The sequence below is a fragment of the Dryobates pubescens genome, chromosome 9, assembly GCF_014839835.1.
Source record: "Dryobates pubescens isolate bDryPub1 chromosome 9, bDryPub1.pri, whole genome shotgun sequence".
NCBI classification, from domain to species: Eukaryota; Metazoa; Chordata; class Aves; order Piciformes; family Picidae; genus Dryobates; species Dryobates pubescens.
Genome location: NC_071620.1, coordinates 10,798,569 through 10,819,296, shown reverse-complemented (window position 1 = coordinate 10,819,296; position 20,728 = coordinate 10,798,569). Strand labels below are relative to the sequence as shown.

Sequence of the window (20,728 nt, the reverse complement as noted above, 5' to 3'; positions counted from 1 at the left end):
ACCACAAGTGAGTATTGCATCATTTTTTGGGGGTGTCCCTGCTTTACTGCAAGTGGGTTGCACTAATGACCTTTGAAGAAGGTACCTTCCAACCTAGTGCATTCTACGAGTTCTACTGCTCAAGAAGTGGCAGTTCTCTCTGCCCTCAGGCAGTAGCAAAGTAGTTTTTCTGAGTCTGAACCAAGTTGATATGGTATGAAACAAAACTTATTTCTATGCTGTGAGAAATCTAACAGATGACTATAATTTAGCTAAACCTCTTGAGATGGTTTTAAAGTCTTGATCAGGCTTGAAGAGGCAAATATTCCTTACAAGCCTTTTCCCTGCTTCCCCCCCTCAAATCCAGCTACTTGCTCCTATCACACTTGAGGCAGACTTGCATGCTTGTTCGAAGGAGAGGGGAGAGGCTGCTGATAGAAAAAGTGACTATGCATATGGACTGATGTGCTTAGTAATTAAAAAATAATCTTTATTATAACTTAAATGTGATAGGAAATATGGTGAGTACAAATGCCACAAAACTAAAAGGAAAAAAAAACAAAAGAAGAACATAAAAAAAAGCAGAACTCAGTACAAAAGAAGACCTTGGAAGAATTCAACTGATGGGGGTAGGTGTGCTATAAAAAACCATAACATGGTTCATTTTACCCTCTGCAAAAAGTCTGTGGTGGTCAGCAAGCAAGTAAGCATTTTGATCTGTACAAAATGTACTTTTTTAATTAAAGGAAGAATATATATATTTATAAATATACAGTTATGTACATTGTAACATTCACAGTTAAAAAAACCCCAAACAAACTCAAACTAAAATGACCCCTGCCTGCCAGTGTCTTTGGCATACAAGGCTTCCTTTTGATGTGTACTGTTTGCAATCTTTCCTATGTAGTCTATGCAAATTCAGATACTTTAATTGACATCTAAGTAGCATTTCATGCATAATGAACACAGTACAGGAACACTCTTCTGTTTAATTCTATTCACCGCCTCTGTTAACTTCAGGCTCATAATCAACAGTTTAAAGCACTTGCTGTCTTTCATCCTTGCAGGGAGGGGGTGGGGGGAATTCATTCTCTTTGCCCTTTATTACTGCCTCTGAGGTCCACTTCAGTTGGTTCTATTTCTTCATATTGAAATCGCTCTATAGAAGCTATGAGCCACTAATTACAGTGTATGAAATCCAATCCTGCCTGTGACTTGCAGGACCAAATGGCTGTGGGGACTGGTGCAAATAGCTGTATTCACTTCTCCTTGGATTAAGTAGATGTACTTCACCTTTTCATTTAGTTTTCAGAAACCTACATGATTGTTTGATTTCCCCCTCACAGATCTCTGGATTAATGATGGCTTGTTGCTGGAGGGCAAGAGAAAGGAAATAAAAGACCAGCAGAGGCATTTAGAATGAGTCACCAAAGTGACATCTTGCAGGGTTTACATCATGCTGTTTCTGGAGGCAGAACTTGAAGAAACTTGCTTTATATTTCATTACTGAGAGAAAAGTGGGAAAGCTGAGTGGTGTTCCCTGTGGCTGGGGACACTGCATGACAGCAGGTGCTTAGCATGGGGTTGAAGAAAAAGCTGCTTTGCAGTCCTGCTCAGGTGGCCTCCTGCTTGGCCTTGTTAGATACAGCATCACATCTCAAGCTTTCATGACAACTTGGAAGAAGTAAATAGTCAAGTAGTAAAATACATGAAAGTGCCAAATTCTAACAACTCACAGAAGTTTGTGGAGGCTGAGTAACTGCTATGCACTTATTTGCCATGAATCAGTCCAGAAAGCATTGTTCCTCAGCATCACGAGCTGCAAGGTGGAGCCAAGAGGGATCCTGAAGCTGGATTTTAGATTTCACTTTTCCTTAAGAAGCCTGTAACTTGCTGCATTTTGGGACAGTCTCATAGAACTTTTCAGTCTTCCTTTTGCTCCCCACACTAAAGTGCAGCTCCATCCTCCTTCAATGCCTGTTAAATGTAGGCAGGTTCTTTTCCCCCCTAGAAAGCTGTGGCTGCTTCCGTTCCACGCCTGCTTCCAACTTTAATGAATTCCCGGGGAAATTTGTCCAGCTGCTCATATGCCAGTCTCCCATCTTCACCTGAATGCAAAATATTGAAGTATAGTGTATTACCTCAGTGCCTTATAACCTTTAAAATACTGGATTTTCCCATTGTTACAAAGTACTGATCTGTCAGGAACTTATTGCTCTTCTGACAATGTACCTTGTTGAAGGCCACTTCAGAAATTACTTGGAAAAACTGAGCATGCTCTGAAGGTTCCAATTTTTCAGTTGTTTTCTCATGTAATTTGCTGGTTTTAGCTAGAGACTGCACAAGCACAGGTGGCTTGTATAATTTGATGAACAGTAAAGAATCAGAATGGGCTGGGTTGGAAGGGACCTCTGAAAGTCATCTAGTCCAACCCCACCCTTTCCCCCCTGCAGTCAGCAGGGGCATCCTCAACTGGACCAGGTTGCCCAGAGCCCTGTTGAGCCTCACTTTGAATGTCTTCAAGGATAGGGCCTCAACCATTTCCCTGGACAACCTATTCCAGTGTTCCATCCCTGGAACATAACTGGACATATGTGTATGTCCACATTTGTCTTACTAAGTGACCTTTGGTGCTTGTCAAGGTCTCAGCTGTGTTGTGGTATACTAGAGGCACATGGTGTTTATCCACTTCTGCTTTGACCAAATATAAAGTCACCCACTTCTCCCTTCCTGGCACGCATTGTTATTTATATACAGCTGAACTAGAGGAAACAGTGCATTTGCTGAGTTTAACTATTTGTGTCTCTTAATCCCCATGTGTACCTGAAGATAGCCAATTCAGCATGCTAGGCTCAACACCATTGGGAACCAAAATGGTCTCTCTTCTGTGTCACCTAGAAGAATGGTAGTACAATCTCCCACCACTCACAGAAGTGTCCTCAGCCTAATTGTTCTATAACCTAGGCAGTAACACATTCACCAGCAGAGTGAATTCCTGCTGAACTGGTGAATCAATGAGTGTATTTGGAGAATTTGCATAACTGAAATCACAGATGGACAGACACCCATGGAACAGAGATTCATGTCCAGCCTAAAGGCCAGAAAAACAATTATTTTTTGTGTGTCACTGAAGTACTGCTGGCCCTGAAACTGCATCTGCACTTGCAGTCATGCTGCTAGGCAGCCAGACCACAGGCTAAGGAACAAGGTATCCTCTTGTCCCAAGGACAAATGAAGGTCAATGCAGGCTGTCTGAGGTACTGTGTGAAGAGGACTTGCAGCTAGGGTCTGTCCAAATAAGCACATAAAGATAATTTAGATTAAATGAGCACTTGGCAGTGCTAATGGCACTTGAGAGTGTGACTGGCACTATGGAGGTGACAGGAGGGGGTCCTCAAGAGGAGGGTGAATGAGACACAGCCTGTCCTGCCTTCTCAAGGCTGCTTTGTTTTCAAATTAATTACATGATATTTCTGTTTGTCAGCTCCTCTTCTGCTGTTTGTCCTTTCCCCTTTCCCCCTCCAGACTCATGCAATTTAAATTCTCTCTCTTTGGCTCATTTTCATGCTTTTCAAAATGATTTTAACCTGTTTCTATTTTCTAGCCTGAGTCCCTAGGTAGTTTTTTTTCACTTTAGAGTGTCATGTTTGTACAGTTCAGGTGTCTTACATGCTGCTATGTTAAAAAAGAAAATGAACTACTGCTCTAAAAGGAGCAACTCACCAAGTGAGAGCAGGGTTTCGGATGCCACTTTTCTGATCTCTTCATTGTCAGACTGGCAGAGCGTGACCAGCATTCTAATACTCTCAGTAGCCTGGGAAGTGCAAAAGAAAACCCCATTAAGCCCTGCAGGGTACACTCTGGTTTCATTTCACAACCTTGAATGGAGATTGTGGCCAACCCCTCCACTGCTCTTCCTACTCCAAGGGAAAGGCCTCAGTGGAGATATGAGTGGGGTTTGCCTGAGGGGGAGCATCTAGGAGAAGGCATATTTTCTGCTGTCAGTGTGGACCCTTTGTAAACTCCTGCACTGTATGCTGCATGCATAAATCTGGCTGACCAGCTCTGCCTGCCACTTCTGACTGTAGTGATGGGCGATGGGACAAAGCCACAAGTGCCACAGTAAGGGTATGACACAGGGATGGATGGGAGATGGGTGTCAAGGGAATCTGTTCCAAACTGAGCACATCAAATCTGAGAAGTTTGAGCAGGCTGTTTTCACCATCCTAAGTGTACCTACAGGGGAACATTGGCTGGCCAGCTCAGTCACTTCACTGCCGGCTCACCACCACCTGAACTCAACAGTGTTTCCGTATTTTTGCCTAGTCTCAGCTATTTTGGGAAGAAAGCAAGGAATAATTGTGTTCTCTGCCACAAAAAAATGTCAGGCCTTTAGGGAGAGCAGCTGTGATAGTGTCTCTTGCAGGCTATTTAATATGACAAGAAGAGAGATGAGTGGAAGGCAGGCCATGAACTGCCCTAGCATGACACAGGGCAGAGGCACTGAGCCACAGAGTCAGTATTTGTATGAGCCTTGATCTGAGGGGCATGGGGCTGGTCTGTGGTGCTCTGAACAAGGGCTTAACTATCAGAACCATTAAACCTCACACCTCATCTTCAATGTGGTTGCCTCTCCTTGACTCAGGGCAGGTCTGTGCTGGGCTGGTGACTGCAACTTGAATGCTTATGAGTGATGGGGCCACAGCCACACAGAGCTTGCTGCAATCTGCAAAACCTCCAAGAGACTCACAATGGGACATTGTGCAGCCAATGTGATTCAATGTGAATTAGACTGCCATGGGGTTAGTACACCCACAGGCACCTATCCATTGTAGCATTCCCATCCCTGAAATAGTATCTTTGAGAAAGGCTTCACCTTTTTCTGTGAAGATCCCAGTGATACATCCCTTCACTAGTGTGTTTTGGTGTTTTCCTCCAGCAATTCCTGTTCTTGCCATTCACGATGCATCAAGAGTCACACTGCTCAATTTAAATGTGTTGATCTCCACTTCCTACCACCAATTCTTAGTTTGACTTTTCCTGACACAGCAAAACCCCTACTGTGCCCTGTATGCAGAACAGGTGTAATGCCCCTCAGTGTGGCTTCTCGGGGATGCCTTCCTGCATTAAGTCTAAGGGAGAACAGGGGGTTGTATTTTAACAATATAGCATCAGTATCAGGTCTGGCTGAGATGAAATTTTATTTTAGAGCTGTCTTCTTCAAGGAAGGAACAACCAGTCCACGGTGGGTCTGTCTCCTGGAAGATATTTTTTTACCCCAGTATCCCATAGCAGTCAGGCTTGGGTGGCTGCCATTTCCCATGGCTCTATACAGCTAAAACAAAAGGGCATTCTTCCTCCCTATCACAGGAGGGAGTGCAGAAATGGTACCAGATGCTAGCTGAAGCTGTAGTGCCCAGATGTACCATCTTTGTCACAAATCAAGCTGTGACCTCTCTCTCCCTTTCTCTTCTGCAACTGCAACCCACATGCATTACAGCTCATTTTAACTTGGGAAAGAATGGGGTTTTTTTCCTCTCAGTCAGTGCTCTATGGATGAATACTTTGTGATGTGGAAGTATGTCTCCTAAAGTCAATATGAGAGGGAGGAAAAGATGATATGAAAACCATAAACTTTGTCATCATCCCAGAGCCTGGCTGGTTTTGCAATGAAGCTTTTAAACTATTCCCAAGCAGCACAGTATCTGTAAATGGATGTAATGCAGCAATGCAAAAAAACCCCATTGCTGCTGCTGCTGCCACTCTGGTAAGTTCTCTTTTGTTGTTTGTACCTATCAGATGTCCTTTCTTTCAAGTAAAGCAAAGTGCCACAGTGAATTCCTTGTCTCTTACCTTGAGGTATCTTAGAGCCAAGCAGGCAGCTTTCTGCAGCTGGAGGTTGGGCTGGGTTAGTGCTTCGCAGTAATAAATCAAGGCCTGGAAACAGATAAAGAAAAGTATTGATGAAAATGTCTGTGCTGGTGTGGAGCAGAGGGGTGGTGTGGAGGCATTCCTGTCCTACTGAACGGAGGAGGATTGTAGCCCACCTCCCAGACTGTAAATCTGTGGCATGGAGAGGCACAGCTCCTGCTACAGAAAACGTGGTGGGATAATTCCCTACAGCAGACCCAGGCCAGGCCACTAGTTATGGTTTAGTAGTCTCAGGCCAGCTTTTGGTGAGGACAAGTTCACATTAAAGTGAAAAAACAGAAGCACAATCTGGTACCCTTGAGGGCCTTTCCAGATAAATTGACAAAGAGATTTAAACGGGCCTTGGAATTTAAATGGGTTAAGAACTGACCCTGGCAATGATCTTGGTAATGTAGGGATGGTAATAAACAGGCTGGGATGGACCCCAGGGGGACTGCAAATAACTATTATAAGGTTAGCATCAGCTGCTAGACCAGTTTATTGCTTGGCCCTATAAATTAGTGGCTACTGTTGAGCAAACAAAGCCAGCATGAGCAGCAGATCTTGGTGGCTGTCAGCTGCACAATGAACTCATCTGCAGCATAAGGCTGCATAATGCTCTCATACAAAGCAGCCTGTGGTCCTTCCACAGACAGTGAAGCAGATTATCATCTACACACGTGTCTCAGGAGGTTATATTTTCCTGAGATGCTGCCTCCATGAAGCTGGGAATGGGGAAGGGTGGTGTGAAATACCAAGAGGCTGCAAAAGTCAAAGATGAAGTGGGAGAGCAAGCAGAGAGGGGACTGGATCAACAGAGAAAAGCAGCAAAGAATAACCTCATTTTTCTCCTCCCTCTGCATTCCTTCTGCCACTTCCTTCTTTCTTGCCTTTTATTTCAATCTCTCTTGACTGGGAAAGGGTATGAAGGGCAGAAGCCAACCCTCATTTCTTCTTCTCCCTTCTCTTTAATTTCTACATCTAATCAGTCCTTGCTTGCTGTCTTCAGTGTCTTGTGATAGACTCGAACCTTGGATCTCACAGCTGAGCTGTGTTTGCCCAAGGCAGTCCACCCCCTCCAGGAATGGCACAAGGTCCCAGAGATGCCAGCCTCCTTTGGGAAAATAATTAAAACCTCAGACCTATGTCTGTGTGTGTGTTGGTGCCTCTGGGGACTGTTGCCTTGAAGCCTTGGAGTGCAGCCAAGCCTGAGACAGGCCAGCAGAAATGCTGATGGGAGGGAGACAGCTGGAGAGCACAGCACTCAGTAGCATTTGCAGAGTTGTGTTTGTGTGTACCTGTTGTGTTAATGGCAGGTAGCAGACTGGCATAACGGCAGTGACAGGCTTGCATGTGTGAAGGACAGGAAATCCCTCTGGATCAGTTTAAATCAAGCTTGGAGTAATTATTTCATGAGTGTACACATTTGAGACACACAGGAAGGAAAAAACATCATGATGATAGAGGTCTCTCATGTGACAGGTGATTTTCTGCCACTTACCTTCTCCCTGAAGTGCCTGTTTTCTGCTGTGGCTGTCAGAAGTGATGCCACAGTCTCACTGACTTCATTTTTGTTCTCATTGAGAAGTAAAGCCAAAGCTCTCAAAACTTCTTGCTGCGGTGGAAGATTATTGGAGTTTATTTTGGCCACATTTTGCTGCAGTTTTCCATCTTTCACTGACTGCAGCACCTGAACCACAGAGGCTAGAAGTGCAAGAGAAAGGTCCTTGTTACTTATTTTATCCTCTCAGTATTATCTGCTAGCAATCCTTAGTTTTTACAAAAAGGCCATGAAAAATCCCCATCTGAGCAACTACTATGAATCCATATTGCAGTGTGTCTAAAAAGAGCAATTGTCTGGGCTTCAGGTTATCTGTGCCAGCTTCTCCGATGTTCTTCCAAAGAAGGTGATGAAGATGTGCTAGATGGGACACTGCAGGACTGAGAACCTACCCAGAGCCAGGGGTCTACCTGTCAAATCTTCTCTTTCTTTTGGAAGATGCAAATATTCCCTATAACAAGTGAAACCTAATACAGTCAGTGTATTGCCTTCCAGAGCATCTCTGTGAGAACTTTTCCTAGGCTGAATGATATCTGCCACCGAGAGCCAGGCCTCACATGTTTCAGAGGTGGGGTGAAATTGCTTTGTCCTTCTGGAGTTTTGAACAAGATTTCCCCACTAGGCCCAAATAAAGATGAAAACCAGACAAGGTTTCTCAAACTCCCTCTCAAATAGAGAATAAAACTTGGCTTGCCAGGGATTGCAGTCTAGCATGCTCTGTGGAGCATCTGGTTTTCACTTTGCCTCTTGGTGGTAAAGTCTGCTAGACACAGGTGCTACAATGCCCAGGCTCCTGAGAAGAGCTCAGCACTTCAGAAGGTCTCTCCATAAAGGATGGTGAAAGACCAGAATATCATCCAAACTGCAGGCACTTCCCAGCCCACCACCATCAGCTATTTTCTGAAAACTAACTCTTTCAAGAGGTTTTTTTCTTGTTTGAATATGGAAACAGAAATGTCTAAGGTTGCATCTGCAGCATCTCCTTTTCACAGAATCACAGAATCACCAAGGTTGGAAGAGACCTCAAAGATCATCAAGTCCAACCTGTCACCACAGACCTCATGACTAGACCATGGCACCAAGTGCCACATCCAACCCCCTCTTGAACACCTCCAGGGATGGTGACTCCACCACCTCCCTGGGCATCACATTCCACGACTCTGTCAGTGAAGAACTTTCTCCTCACCTCAAGCCTAAACCTCCCCTTGGCACAGCTTGAGACTGTGTCCTCTTGTTCTGGTGCTGGTTGCTTCAGAGAAGAGATCAACCCCCTCCTGGCTACAACCTCCCTCCAGGTAGTTGTAGAGAGCAATAAGGTCTGCCCTGAGCCTCCTCTTCTCCAGGCTAAGCAACCCCAGCTCCCTCAGTCTCTCCTCATGATGCTTGTGTTCCAAACCCCTCCCCAGCTTTGTTGCCCTTCTCTGGACACGTTCCAGCAAGTCAACATCCTTCCTAAACTGAGGGGCCCAGAACTGGACACAGTACTCAAGGTGTGGCCTAACCAGTGCAGAGTAGAGGGGCACAATGACTTCCCTGCTCCTGCTGGCCACACTATTCTTGATGCAGGCCAGGGTCCCATTGGCCTTCTTGGCCACCTGGGCACACTGCTGGTAGGTACAACTGTTCAGGCACATTTAGACTCAGCCTCCAAGTCACTTCTGTGTCTCCTTTTCCCCTTTCTTTTGTAAGATCAGCCTCAGGCTGAACTGTTCTGTGCTGAGATCAGAAGGACACCAATGTACTCCCCGTTAGCCAGCAGGATTTATATAGCCTACCTTCTTTTGCGAGCTGCAGCAAATAGCTTCCAAGGTCATTAACACTGTGGCTGGTGAAATAATTGTAATATTGAAAGACAGTGATGATCTCAGAGGACATGCTGGAGTAGAGGACAGGCTCTGTCCGGTCCAGGATCTGAGACACCAGGATTCTGAAGACTGCAGGCAAACACAGACAGAGGGATGTGTTAGTGAGAACAAAAGCTGCTGGCAAGATGCTGCAGTTCACTTCAAAGTCAGAAGGAATCAGAGCCAGATATTTCCCAACATTTCTAACCTCAACTGTGGTTAGGTTAGAAGCTAGACAGACCTTCTGTCTGTCTAGCTGTCATTACCAGGGGATATCTTTGTAAGGAGGAACCTCTTCTGGTTCATGAAGGGCTCATGCAGCTTCCTGTGCTATTGACAGAGCATCCTTTCACACAATTGCAGAATCACAGAACGTATCTGGTTGGAAGAGACCTTAAAAATCATCCAGTCCAACCCTCGAGCAAGCACTGAAGGGTCAACACTAAATCATGTCCCTAAGTGTCAGGTGCACATGTTGCTTGAACACCCCCAGGGATGGTGACTACATCACTGCCCTGGGCAGACCATTCCAATGTTTGATAAACCTCTCTGTGAAGAAATGTTTCCTAATATCCAGCCTACATCTCCCCTGGCACAGCTTGTAACCACTTCCTCTAGTCCTGTCGCTTGACACCAAGGAGAAGAGGCTGCCCACTCCTTGCTCCAGCCTCCCTTCAGGTAGTTGTAGAGAGCAGTATCCTGTATCACTGAACACATATCCACATGGACTGCCAGTTGCATCTGCATGATGCCACTGAAGTAGCAGAGATGTGTATAGAGGCAGGATTTGACTTTGCTTGGTTTTATGTCTCTTCATGAGCATGTAGCATGTAGAAAGCTAGTCTGAGCACTGTCTGTAAGAGCTGTAACATGGAGCAGGAAGGAAAACACTGCCCTGGGCAGGCATCTGCATTGCAGTGCCCACACTTCACATCCCCATTCTGTGCCAGGGAGAGCTGATGAATGATGTAGTACATCTCACTCCAAATAGGAACTCATATTCAGACAGACTCACTTGCATGTGTATTAATTCCATCCCAGTGAACTATAATGGGGCATGGATATTATGCAGACATATAATCGAGAAGATTCCTACTTCAGAGTCACTTGCAAATCTGTATTTAGGAATAGACTTACTTTCTAAGTAGCTCATAAACCTCAAACCAGGATTTTCTTTTCAGCTGACCTTGTCTATTTCTCCTGTTCTGATCTGATTATTTGAGGCCAAAACTGTTATCAAGAGTTGTTGCACTGGCTTTCAAATGAGGTGGAGCCATGGCCAGACAGTCCTCCAAGGAGTTGGAAACCAGAGCAAGGAAGGCTGATTAAAGCCCAGTACACAACTCCTCTCCATTTTGATGACTGACACGTTTTTTTTGCAGCAGTTGGTACCTGTTTCTGCTAGTCCTGGACACTCCTCGTTGACAGTGGTAGCAAAATTGATATCCAGCTGCTTCATCATCTTGTCCGCAGATGTGTGATACACTCCTGAAGGGCCAGTACACTTCATCCAGAATGCCAGCAGTGACAGCTTCTTGTGGAACTCTGGAATTGCTGGTGAAGAGGAAAAAGAAAAAAAAAAGAAAGAATGATGAAACAAAGCCATGCTGCAAGCATTGACTTCCAGAAGAGAAAAAGTGGTAAGAGTAGAGGAAATCTCGCCCCACCCCACTGATGGGAATTACAGTTTGGTGTTCACCTGGGCCATTACTTTCAGAGAGCTCACCTCAAGTTTGTAATGTGGTGAGGGTTTTTTTCTGTTTCCCATGGTAGGATGGGAGAAAAATTTCTCCTGTTCCATTTCTGGGCACTGATGCCTCATCCCTTTAAATAGCACATACTGCAAATGGTCTGCACCAGACTGGTCCTTGTCCCAGCTCTTACTATGGTCTTGGGTAAATCACTCAATTTGTGCCTCAGTTTTCTGATACACCAAGGAAACACACCATGTTGTACTTAGCTATCCTGCCAGAGTGCTCATGGTGTACAATAACTAGGTGTTTGTCAGACTCCTCCAACATATTAAAATAGGTGCAAAACCAAGGAAAATAACTAGATAAGTCTCTACAGAGGAGACTAAAAATAAAACAGAGAAAATGTTCAAGGAGTTGTGTTATGCCTCTGACAGTATAAGACAGATCCTGTCTTTTCTCAGGAAAGTGGAGGAAGAATATGGCTCTTCAGAGGTGGCAGCATCCCCACCTCACTGCATTAATGACCCATGTGCATTTTCTGCACATCAAGCAAAATTAGATGTCCTTCTGTCCTTTTTTGATACCAGCCCTGAAGACATAATAAGGCCCCCAACCAGCTCTGGTGACTGCTATTGCTGCTGGTAGCCATGAGTCAGCCCTTACTGCAGTAGCATCTCCTGCAGTCATGGTGAGCTCTGCTCAACAAGTATTTCAGCAGGCACCTGTGCCCAAACCAACCCTTTGCAGAAGAAAACCTCCTAGCGTGTCTCTTACCATCAGTAAGGGAGGTGATGTTTCCCAAGTTCTCAGTGCTGATCTCTGCGATATTCTCCACCACTAGGATCTGCTTGGACAGCTTATCCAGCAGGTCTCTTGTCACGAACGGTGTCTTACTGGAGAACACAATTTGCTGGTGCAGACAAACAGGAAGAGAGGAAAGAGTCACTAAACCAAGAAGCCCCAAAGCCTCAGAAGAAAACAAAACCTTCCAAAACACTCAGCACTTGCAAAAGTGCAACAGCAAATGCACTGGCTGCAACCAGGAGAGCTCCTTAACTTCAGAAGTTGTTGGTTTTTTTTGTCTCTGGGATATTTATGGTCCTGGTTGATTACACCTTTAACACTGACATCCAGATCCAGACACTCAAGTATCCAAGCAGCTATTTGCATAAATAATTTCTGATTTATACACTGCAAATCTAAAGGAAATCATAAGCCTTAAAGCCAGAAAAGATTAGTCTGACATTCATGTAACATAGGCTACGGACTTCCAGGACACACTTGCTTGGAGGCGAAATGCAGATCATTATTTCTCCACTCAGTTTCAGCTCTGATAACTACCTAGGTGCCTTTACTAATTTGGTGTTTTCTCCCTGCTGCTGAGATGTGCATTATTTTTAGCAGTCCACAGTATTTTTCATGTCAAATCTGCTCTGTGTGTAGACAGAGTTTGAGCTCTTCTCCTGCAGCTTCATATTTACTGTGTACTCTTGCATTTAAACCATTTCCTTTCTTCTCATACTCAGAAGTCAGCAGTGTCCAGCTCAGCACTAAGGGTGCTGAAGTCAGGATCACTCTGTATAGCTTCCATGGGCCTTTCAGAAAGCAAAACTGACTGTATCTGAGATGAAAGAGTCAAATAATTGCAAAGATGAAGCTGTGGTGTATTTTGATCTGTAAGGAAAACCCCAGTGTCTTTGCTTGCTGGAGGTTTAAAGTCACATCTGCTGTGCTTGGGCTCTGAAAAATACCCTGTAAACGGATGTGCTAGTTAGCTGTGTGCACAGACAGACAGTTTTGGTGTCCCAGGGGACTGTCACATGCTGCCTTCACTCTGTGTGCTGCAGACAATCTCCCCTGCTCACACACAGAAATTTGTGCTTTTGAGTTACAGGCTTCCGGTTTACCTCTGAAGACAGAGGCTGTGCTAGCTGGGGACTGACCTCACTGAGGACCACACAGCAAGGACAGCGAAAATCTGCAGCCCACAGCAGGGGCTGTCCCTGCCATCTGTTGTGCTGTCCATCAGTCTTGCTGGGCACTACACCTGCAAAGTCTCCCCCAGTTTGTGCATCAGGTCTGCTCTGGATGGGCCAGGGCAGGAAGATGATGGAAGCTTCTCTGGTAGAGAGTGAAGGCTGTCACCTTCTTACCCTAGCAGGATGACACTCCCAGCCCTGCACTCCTGCTGCCCCGCAGGAGCAGCACGGACCTTGCTGGCCTGCTCATACCCCATGCTGCAGGCACACCTGCACCTGCAGGGAAAAATTCAAAATATGTGCCCCAAATGTGCTGGGCCTGGTACCTGGATGAGCTGTGTGCAGTACTGCAAGTGCTTAACTATGGTTACATCGAGGCTGTCGTTCCCTGTGGTCAGGGGCAGAGGGCTGCCGGCTACACTGGTGCCCACACCTGTGTCCTCTGTGAGAGCTTCGCTCAGGTGGCCTCTGGCTTCTGGGTGCTCTGTCCTGTAACTGGGGAAGGATTAAAGAGGTCACTGCAGGGCCAGCCACTGCAGTGGACACACACACACACACACAGATATGTTCACTCAGGGTGATGGGCAACAAGCACAGCAAAAGAGCTGAAAGCAGACAGAAACCTCATGATGAACACATCATATCACCAAGGAGCAGTGCTACCCTGATCAGGCACAGAAGGGCTGTACCCACTGAGGGGGCAGTTCTCTGTGCCCTGACCAGCTTGCCTTGAGCAATGCAATGCCTCCAAAAGCAAGCCCCTTTAACCCAGTTGTGGTCACTTGGTGGTGACAGTTTTCTCCCATCTGTTGGTGAATCATTTCCCCAGTCACCATTATAATTTGTGCCATCCCAAGCACTGAGCTGCTGAGAACATCTCTGTGCTTTCTGAGTCCTCCTCCTGACAAGTGTAATGCTCACTGAAGAAGGAAAGGGAAACCACTGCTGGAGTATGAGACATGATGTTTTCATTTGCTGTTTAAGGCACGATGGGTACAGCTTAACTTGCCAATTGTTTCTGTAAAAGCATGAAGCTCGCTCACTGTGTTTTAAATCATTATTTCCAACATTGTCTTGTTGTACAAATGGTCCTCCCTGTGTTTAAATGCAAACCCCGAGGTCAGTCCCCAGATGGCAAGTGGATTTGGCTGCAAGTTCAGAAGTTTCAGCACTTGCAGTCTTTACACTGAGTCACACACTTACACATCTAAAAATGGAAGTGGGAATCTACACTCTCTGGGGATGAGCCAGAGAGGAAAAAAAAGGAAATTTCACTTCAACTGAAAATGTTTTAGTTGCTCTCTAAGCTTATAACTAACTTAAATTTTTTTGCTGCTGAAGTTAAATTTATGCTCAAGTGAGTGCCTGGTTTAAGACAGATCCTTAAATGCACACCGACTGAACTGAACTCAGGGTGCCAATTTAGCAAGCAATGCGATCTTCCAAATTTTTATCCCCACCATGGAAAGAAGATATGCAGTGAAACGATGGGAACTGCGTGCTGCTGGCTTGTTTGCAGTCAAAATTGTTTCAGACAGGCCGCACTAAGCTGTAAGAAGCACAGCTCCCTGGGTGGAAAGCACAGGGTGCAAGGGAACCACGCTCTGCTCTTTTTTTTTCCCCAGCTCTAGTGCTGCTTTATGTGCCTGCTGGGCATCATGTCAGCCTTGAGGATGCAAACATGCTTTCAGGATCTAATGATTGAAACACAGCATCTTAAGGTCACACAACAATGGCAGACCACGGCACAAACACCACAGCTTTTTGCTTTTTGCTTTGCCTTTTTTTTGTTTTTGTTTTTTTTTCCCCTCAGAAAGACCAAAGGTGATGAGAGAAGGGCAAGTAACACACGGGGCCATGAACAGAGTACCAGTCATCACTCTTACATTCCAAAGGAAACCTACACCATGCTGCTTAAATCTGGCCCTGTGTTACTGTTACTGACAAGCTTAATCCACTGCAAAGACTCATTCGGCTAGAGAGAAAAGACAAAGGGAGGGGGGGGAAAAACCACAGAGGAATTAGTTATTACATCCAAGGAAAGCCAGGTCCAAACCAATGTCAAGGAAGAGGCTCTGCTAGTAATGATGTCATCTTAATTTAATTTATCCTTCTCCTTTGGAGGCCAGTTTTGCCTGTATTTGAACAGGGTGAAAAATTATCCTGGAAGCTAAAATTTTGTGTGTAGCAGCCGCAGGGAGCCCTCTGACCCTATCAACTCATCAAAGATTAGTCAGTCTTCCTTGAATAATGTGTGCACTGGGATGCCCTGTTAGCAACAAAGAGCTGGGGTATCAGTTTGGCATAAGCACAGCTGGCAGTTACTGCAAACTTACCTATTCTTCTCAATCTCAGTATCTGAAAATACCGAGTCTGCACCTCCTCCACCATTACAAACCTCCACACCACCACCATCCTCATCATCAAAGTCAGAGGTGTTCAGGAAATCAAAGCTTTCTAAAGCACTTTCAACTGTTAGACTTAAACTGGAGGACCTGCTTCGGCTTACTGCTGGCTTGCACTGCAAAGGCAGAACGAACCAATGAAAACCCCAGATATTAGCTACTACTGAAAGAAAATTTAAACAAAAAATAAACAAAAGAAAGGATAAAGCTTTCAAAAATTTCAAGTTCTTCATTTTATTTTTAAAACTTCATTTTATTGGGTGTTTCATTTCAAACCTTCATATTCATAGCATACACAGTAAAAGCCTGAGGAGTGGAAAACTCCTTCCATTCCGCCTCCCCATCCTACCCCAAAGGAAAAACCCTGAAAGGCAAAATTTGATGTGCTTTATAGAAATAAGCACACTTTGAATGCAAGTGATGCAGTGTTTGGCAGCCTCCAAAAGCAGAGACAGCAATCAGGGCACTGCTAGTTGAAAGAGGAGGGCACACCGTAATTGCTGTTCTGCCTGCAAAAGCCAATGGCACTACAGAGGTTTTTTTCCCGAGGTAACTCCAGTGGAGCTTAGCCAGGAATTAATTTGGGCTCATTTATATTGGGGATGAGAGGACTTTTGTGGCCTTTGAAGCCATATGACTTATCAAAGAAAAGCCAATCAAGCATCAGATTCCTATGTGACAGAGAAAGACATTATTGTAACTCAAAAATTAACAGTGCTAGGGAGGGGGGAAGCCACTCCGTCTCACTGCTGGGAAGAAACACAACAGAAGCCTTGCTGTTGCTGTAGGAAGTATCAAAGGCCCTAGTCCTATGGGGTGATTCATCCAGACATGCCCACAGAGTTGCTTCCAGGGTCACCTTGCAGGATCAGATGTAATTTGAGGGATCACCTCCCTTGGTTTATGCAATGACTTAAACACCTTTAGCACTGTGTGACTGATCGGAACCAACCAGGATCCACCACTGCCAATACACAAGCCACATCTTCCAGTCCCAGCCAAGAGCCAGGACTTTGTCTCAGCTTGTAGAGAGAAATGCACTGGTCTCCAAGTTCAGACTCAGCACCAGCTCCTCTGGAGCTGAGGGGAGTTGGAGTTCTGTTTCCAATTTGTTTTCACACAGTAGTAATGCTGGTCACACAGGATGCTTGACTCCTTCAGCTGACCATGCAAGTGATTAGCTGATCAAGAACAACAGATCTGTGACATGGGTGGGTGCTGGATCCTGCTTCCTCCTCCTCTGCAGCAATGGTTTTAGCTACCATTTCTTTCAGTCCAGGTAGTGCAGCTTCTTCAGGGAAAAGCAAAGAGCAACATTTGGGCTTCTCCTTTTCTCTGCCCATCTGACATGGCCAAGAGAGAGAATTCTTCAGCCACAGCTAGATTCCAGCCCAACCTTTTTGTGTGGGGAGCCCAGCACAGCAGCAGGAGTTGCTGTGTTGGTCTGCAAGATGATCAACAGGTGAAACACAGACAGAAGCAGATCTGGATGAGGTGTCCTTCTGGAGCACGCAGGAATCCTGCCTGCACATCTCTGTCTTCTCCCACCCATCCCATGTCTGTCACTTTGTTAACTTCTGATAAAAGAAGTGTAAATAAGCAGTCTCCATTGTCCCTCTGCTGTTTGGATAGTCAACTTCTTTGCAGAGCACCCACAAAGTTAAAAAAGAATAGCGCTGGTAACTTTGCCTGGTTGAACCTCCTTGGAAAACAGTGTGAGAAATGGGCTGCAAGCTGTCAAAAAAGCACTTAATTTGGGAAAGGACCAGGCAGCTGCAAACACCCATGGAAACAAGGATGTTAGCAAGTTTCTTTGTAAAAAGATAATGCTGAAGGAGCAATGCTTTCCTCCTTCCTCCTCAGACATATTTTTTTAATGATGAGGCTTAAGTGACTAGCAGACAAACTTGCATATGAATATGAAGCATTTGAAATGATTAATTCCCATATAATACTCTTTGCACAGTAATGCATCATGAGTTATTATTCATGGGGGAGACAGGAGTCACAGTGATCAGCAGTAAACACATTAACAACACACATGCAAATCTCTTTTCTTCTTTCTAATTTTCAACATTTTCTGTCCATCCTGGTGTAATGACAGGATGTCTCTCCTTTTAAACATGGATCTGGGAAAAACCAGAAGGCTCAGAAGCCGCCTAGGCAACGGGGGGATGGCAACCTGCAGTGAGATCTGTGCTTCTAAATCCATTTGGCAATTTAGGAAAGTCATCTTCTCTGGCTACAAGGCCTGATTCTCAGCTGGTGTAGATGTGCACAGCTCCACAGAGCTCAGAGGTAGTCTGCTAAAGTACACCCACTGAGGATGCTACCCAGAGATTTCAAAGGCAGAAGGATGGCTACAATCTAATCTCCAGTATGACACAAGCAATGGGTTCACAAGTGGCTCCTGCGGAGAAGGGTGTAATTTAATTACCACTCTGCCAGTGCACCTTTTACTCTTTCCCCTAAGTTTCGATCAGACTAAAAGCTCCACTGCTTGAGGAGACAAGGCTATGGTAAGTATACTGCCAACAAATTTTAAAATGCAACACTGTGAAAGGATGCTCCAAGCAGGAGCCAATCTACTGCTACTGCAGAATTTTACTGATCTCAAAAAAACCCCTACTTTGATGTTTGTGAGGAAGGGGAAGAGATTCTAGCCACTGAGATCTTCTTTAGGGTAGTATGTTCTGAAAATGTACTCACTTTTAGGATGTCATCTAGATGCATCACTTCTTGGTCCAAGTCCTGAAACTCTTTATACTGCTCTTTGTGAGGCTCAAGAGCTAAGAGAAGCCCTTGCAAGGCTTCTTCAATGCTTCCATCGAGGTAAGACTTATATCCTTCTGATTCCCCACTGATTGATCCCTCACATGGCAGCCTCTCTGGGGTCATGGGTGCCTCTGCTGATGTAAGCCTTTTTACCAGCTGCTTTGTGATGTTGCCTTCATAGGTATCCAGCTCCACGGGCTTGAGCTCTGAACCTTCATCCGTGTCCTGCAGGAGAGACACTGGGACACTTGTTTCTATAAAGACATGATCACTCCTAGCATCAGAGGGTTTTTGGCAAGCTTCAGGAGCTACCCTTGGGGTGGCCTTCTCATCTGCTGCTCCCTCTCCCTGGGGTGGCAGGTCCTTCTGCTCAGCGACAGAGTCTCTGCGGGAATCACTGCTGCTACAGTCCAGACTTGAGCTCTTGGAGGAGCTGAGAGCTTGGTGCTGGGTGGGGGTTGCAGTGATGTCAGGACTGGAGCTGATGTGAGCAGAAGAGGACTCTGCTGAGTTAGCAGGGGGTACGTGGTCTTCGTAAGGCAGGTCGCCAAAAGTGAAAGAAAGAGGCCGCTTCTCGGTGGTCACTGTTCCATTTTCAAAGACATCATCAGGCAAATTCGACTGAAAAGATAATAGAGAAAATGTTTTACATGCAGCACTGGAAAGAGAAAGAAACCCTACAGTATGTGCCCAGGAAAGAAAAATGCAAGGAAAAAGATTAGAGAGTCATTCAAGACTTGAGAGATGGGGAAAATACCTCAAATCCAACTTTGCTTTCATGGGACATGGGTCCTGATTTCATCGGGAACACTGCTGGAAAAATTGGGCTCAGCATCTCTCTGGTAAGCAGAGAACTCTAGGAAGTGAGTCCCAGAACAGTCATCCAAATTCTGCTTGCCCTGCCAGATTTCCTCAGACAGCATTTCCAGGGCGCTGCTCTAGCTCCTGCAGCATGTCTCTTTTCGATGGGGCTATACTTATGCCACCTTGTTTGCGTTTTCATCCCTGTTGTAGATTTCTGTTGTATTTATTTCCTGACTTCTAAAGTAGCAATCCCTAAAATTCAACATAGTTTCTGCAAAATTTTCTCTAGTGTCATGGCACTATTACACATGGTAATATCACTGTGGTGATAGCACTGTGCTATTTGTTTTCTGCTGAAAGTATGTTCTGCATATGGCATGGATATCTCTAAATACTTGTTGGACATGAGTTATACAGGAGTCCTGTTCAACACAAGTTCTGCCAAAATGAAGCAGAAGAATTGTGTGGTGGTGCACTGAGCAGGACATTGATCATTTAGGAAGCAAAACCAGGGTATACAGACCTAAAAATGACCACAGGATACATATATATTCATCTCTCTGGCTGTCCTATGGGGAAAAAAAATCACTGTAGGAGTCAGAACCTGTCTATTGGACCTACAAATCTTGCTTTGTGATGTGGCCAGTTCATGGAAATGCACAGTACACACAAAAGGCAACTTCTATTTTGCTGACAGTTTGCTGCAAAGAACTGCAGACATTCTTGTGTTGGTAAGTGGTAAGGTGTGTAAAGTTGGTGCCCAAAACTCACACCTTTTTTCCCCAGAGCTATTAGCAGTTTTTTGCCTCTAGATACAATTACATGCAAAGGTTCATTTCTTCTTTCCTTCAACATGCTTATGCTTCTAGCATCTGAAAGTCCTATTTACTAGGCAAATGTATAACATCAGTCAGTGAAGCAGGTGATTTTTAAGAATACCATGTTGGCTTGTATTCTTACCCTGCTCTTCACTCACATATAGTTGGCTTCAGATCATTACCCCTGTATAAACCAAGAGGAATTTTGATTTAATGTGAGCAGCACGGGCTCACAGCCACGTTCCCTCCTCTAATCAGTCAGCAAAATGAGTGAGTTGCAACAGAGAGCAACATATGCAGCATGCGTGGGAATAGAGATGTCACACAGGGACTGAAAAAAATCCTTCACCAAACAAAAAGGCAGAACTCACATATAGCTCTAGCCCTGCTTTTGGGCTTAGTCTGAGTGATGGCAGGTCACTAAAAGAGCGACTGCGACGAAGCTTGTCAAAGAAAGTATCTTGCAGAGCATCTAAGATTGTCAACTTTGGCCTGTCTTGCAGAGGATGCAGCCACTTCTTCCGTGGTTAAAGCAAAGAGGGTGGGAGGGATGGCGAGTGAAATGAATGCTTTGTCATAGAGCACTAAACTACAGGCATGGGATGCAGCACTTGTGAATTCCTATCTGTACAGATGGCCTGCTTGGTTTATATACAGTCCTGATTAAGCTTTCAGAATTGGATTCATGCAAGCTGTAAAAGCACCCTGTGAGTATCTTCAGGACAGGGGCAAATATTACAGTATCACAGTATCACCAAGGTTGGAAGAGACCTCGAGGATCATTGAATCCAACCTGTCTCCACAGACCTCATGCCTAGACCATGGCACCAAGTGCCACGTCCGATCTCCTCTTGAACACCTCCAGGGATGGTGACTCCACCACCTCCCTGGGCAGCCGCTGGGTTACATTGAAGATATTAGTGCTATAATGGTTTAACTACTGTTACAAATTGAAGACA

General features: G+C 45.1%; 1 protein-coding gene across 4 annotated transcripts in view; it reads right to left on the bottom strand.

Moving 5' to 3' along the window:
- Positions 1–542: 542 nt before the first annotated feature.
- Positions 543–20,728, bottom strand: part of RIPOR2 (RHO family interacting cell polarization regulator 2) — a 113,370-nt gene continuing 93,184 nt past the window's right edge. For 3 of the 4 annotated variants that reach the window (XM_054164063.1, XM_054164064.1, XM_054164066.1), the window contains exons 13-22: positions 18,082–18,768; positions 15,304–15,488; positions 13,294–13,462; positions 11,763–11,898; positions 10,687–10,848; positions 9,226–9,384; positions 7,391–7,593; positions 5,833–5,916; positions 3,703–3,793; positions 543–2,087 (exon numbers count right to left, since the gene is read on the bottom strand). In XM_054164063.1, coding sequence (XP_054020038.1) covers positions 1,987–2,087; positions 3,703–3,793; positions 5,833–5,916; positions 7,391–7,593; positions 9,226–9,384; positions 10,687–10,848; positions 11,763–11,898; positions 13,294–13,462; positions 15,304–15,488; positions 18,082–18,768 — 1,977 coding nt within the window. In that variant the 3' untranslated portion in view covers positions 543–1,986. Of the gene's footprint in view, positions 2,088–3,702; positions 3,794–5,832; positions 5,917–7,390; positions 7,594–9,225; positions 9,385–10,686; positions 10,849–11,762; positions 11,899–13,293; positions 13,463–15,303; positions 15,489–18,081; positions 18,769–20,140; positions 20,288–20,728 lie in introns of all 4 variants that reach the window. The other variant, XM_009907008.2, reaches the window with a different exon arrangement.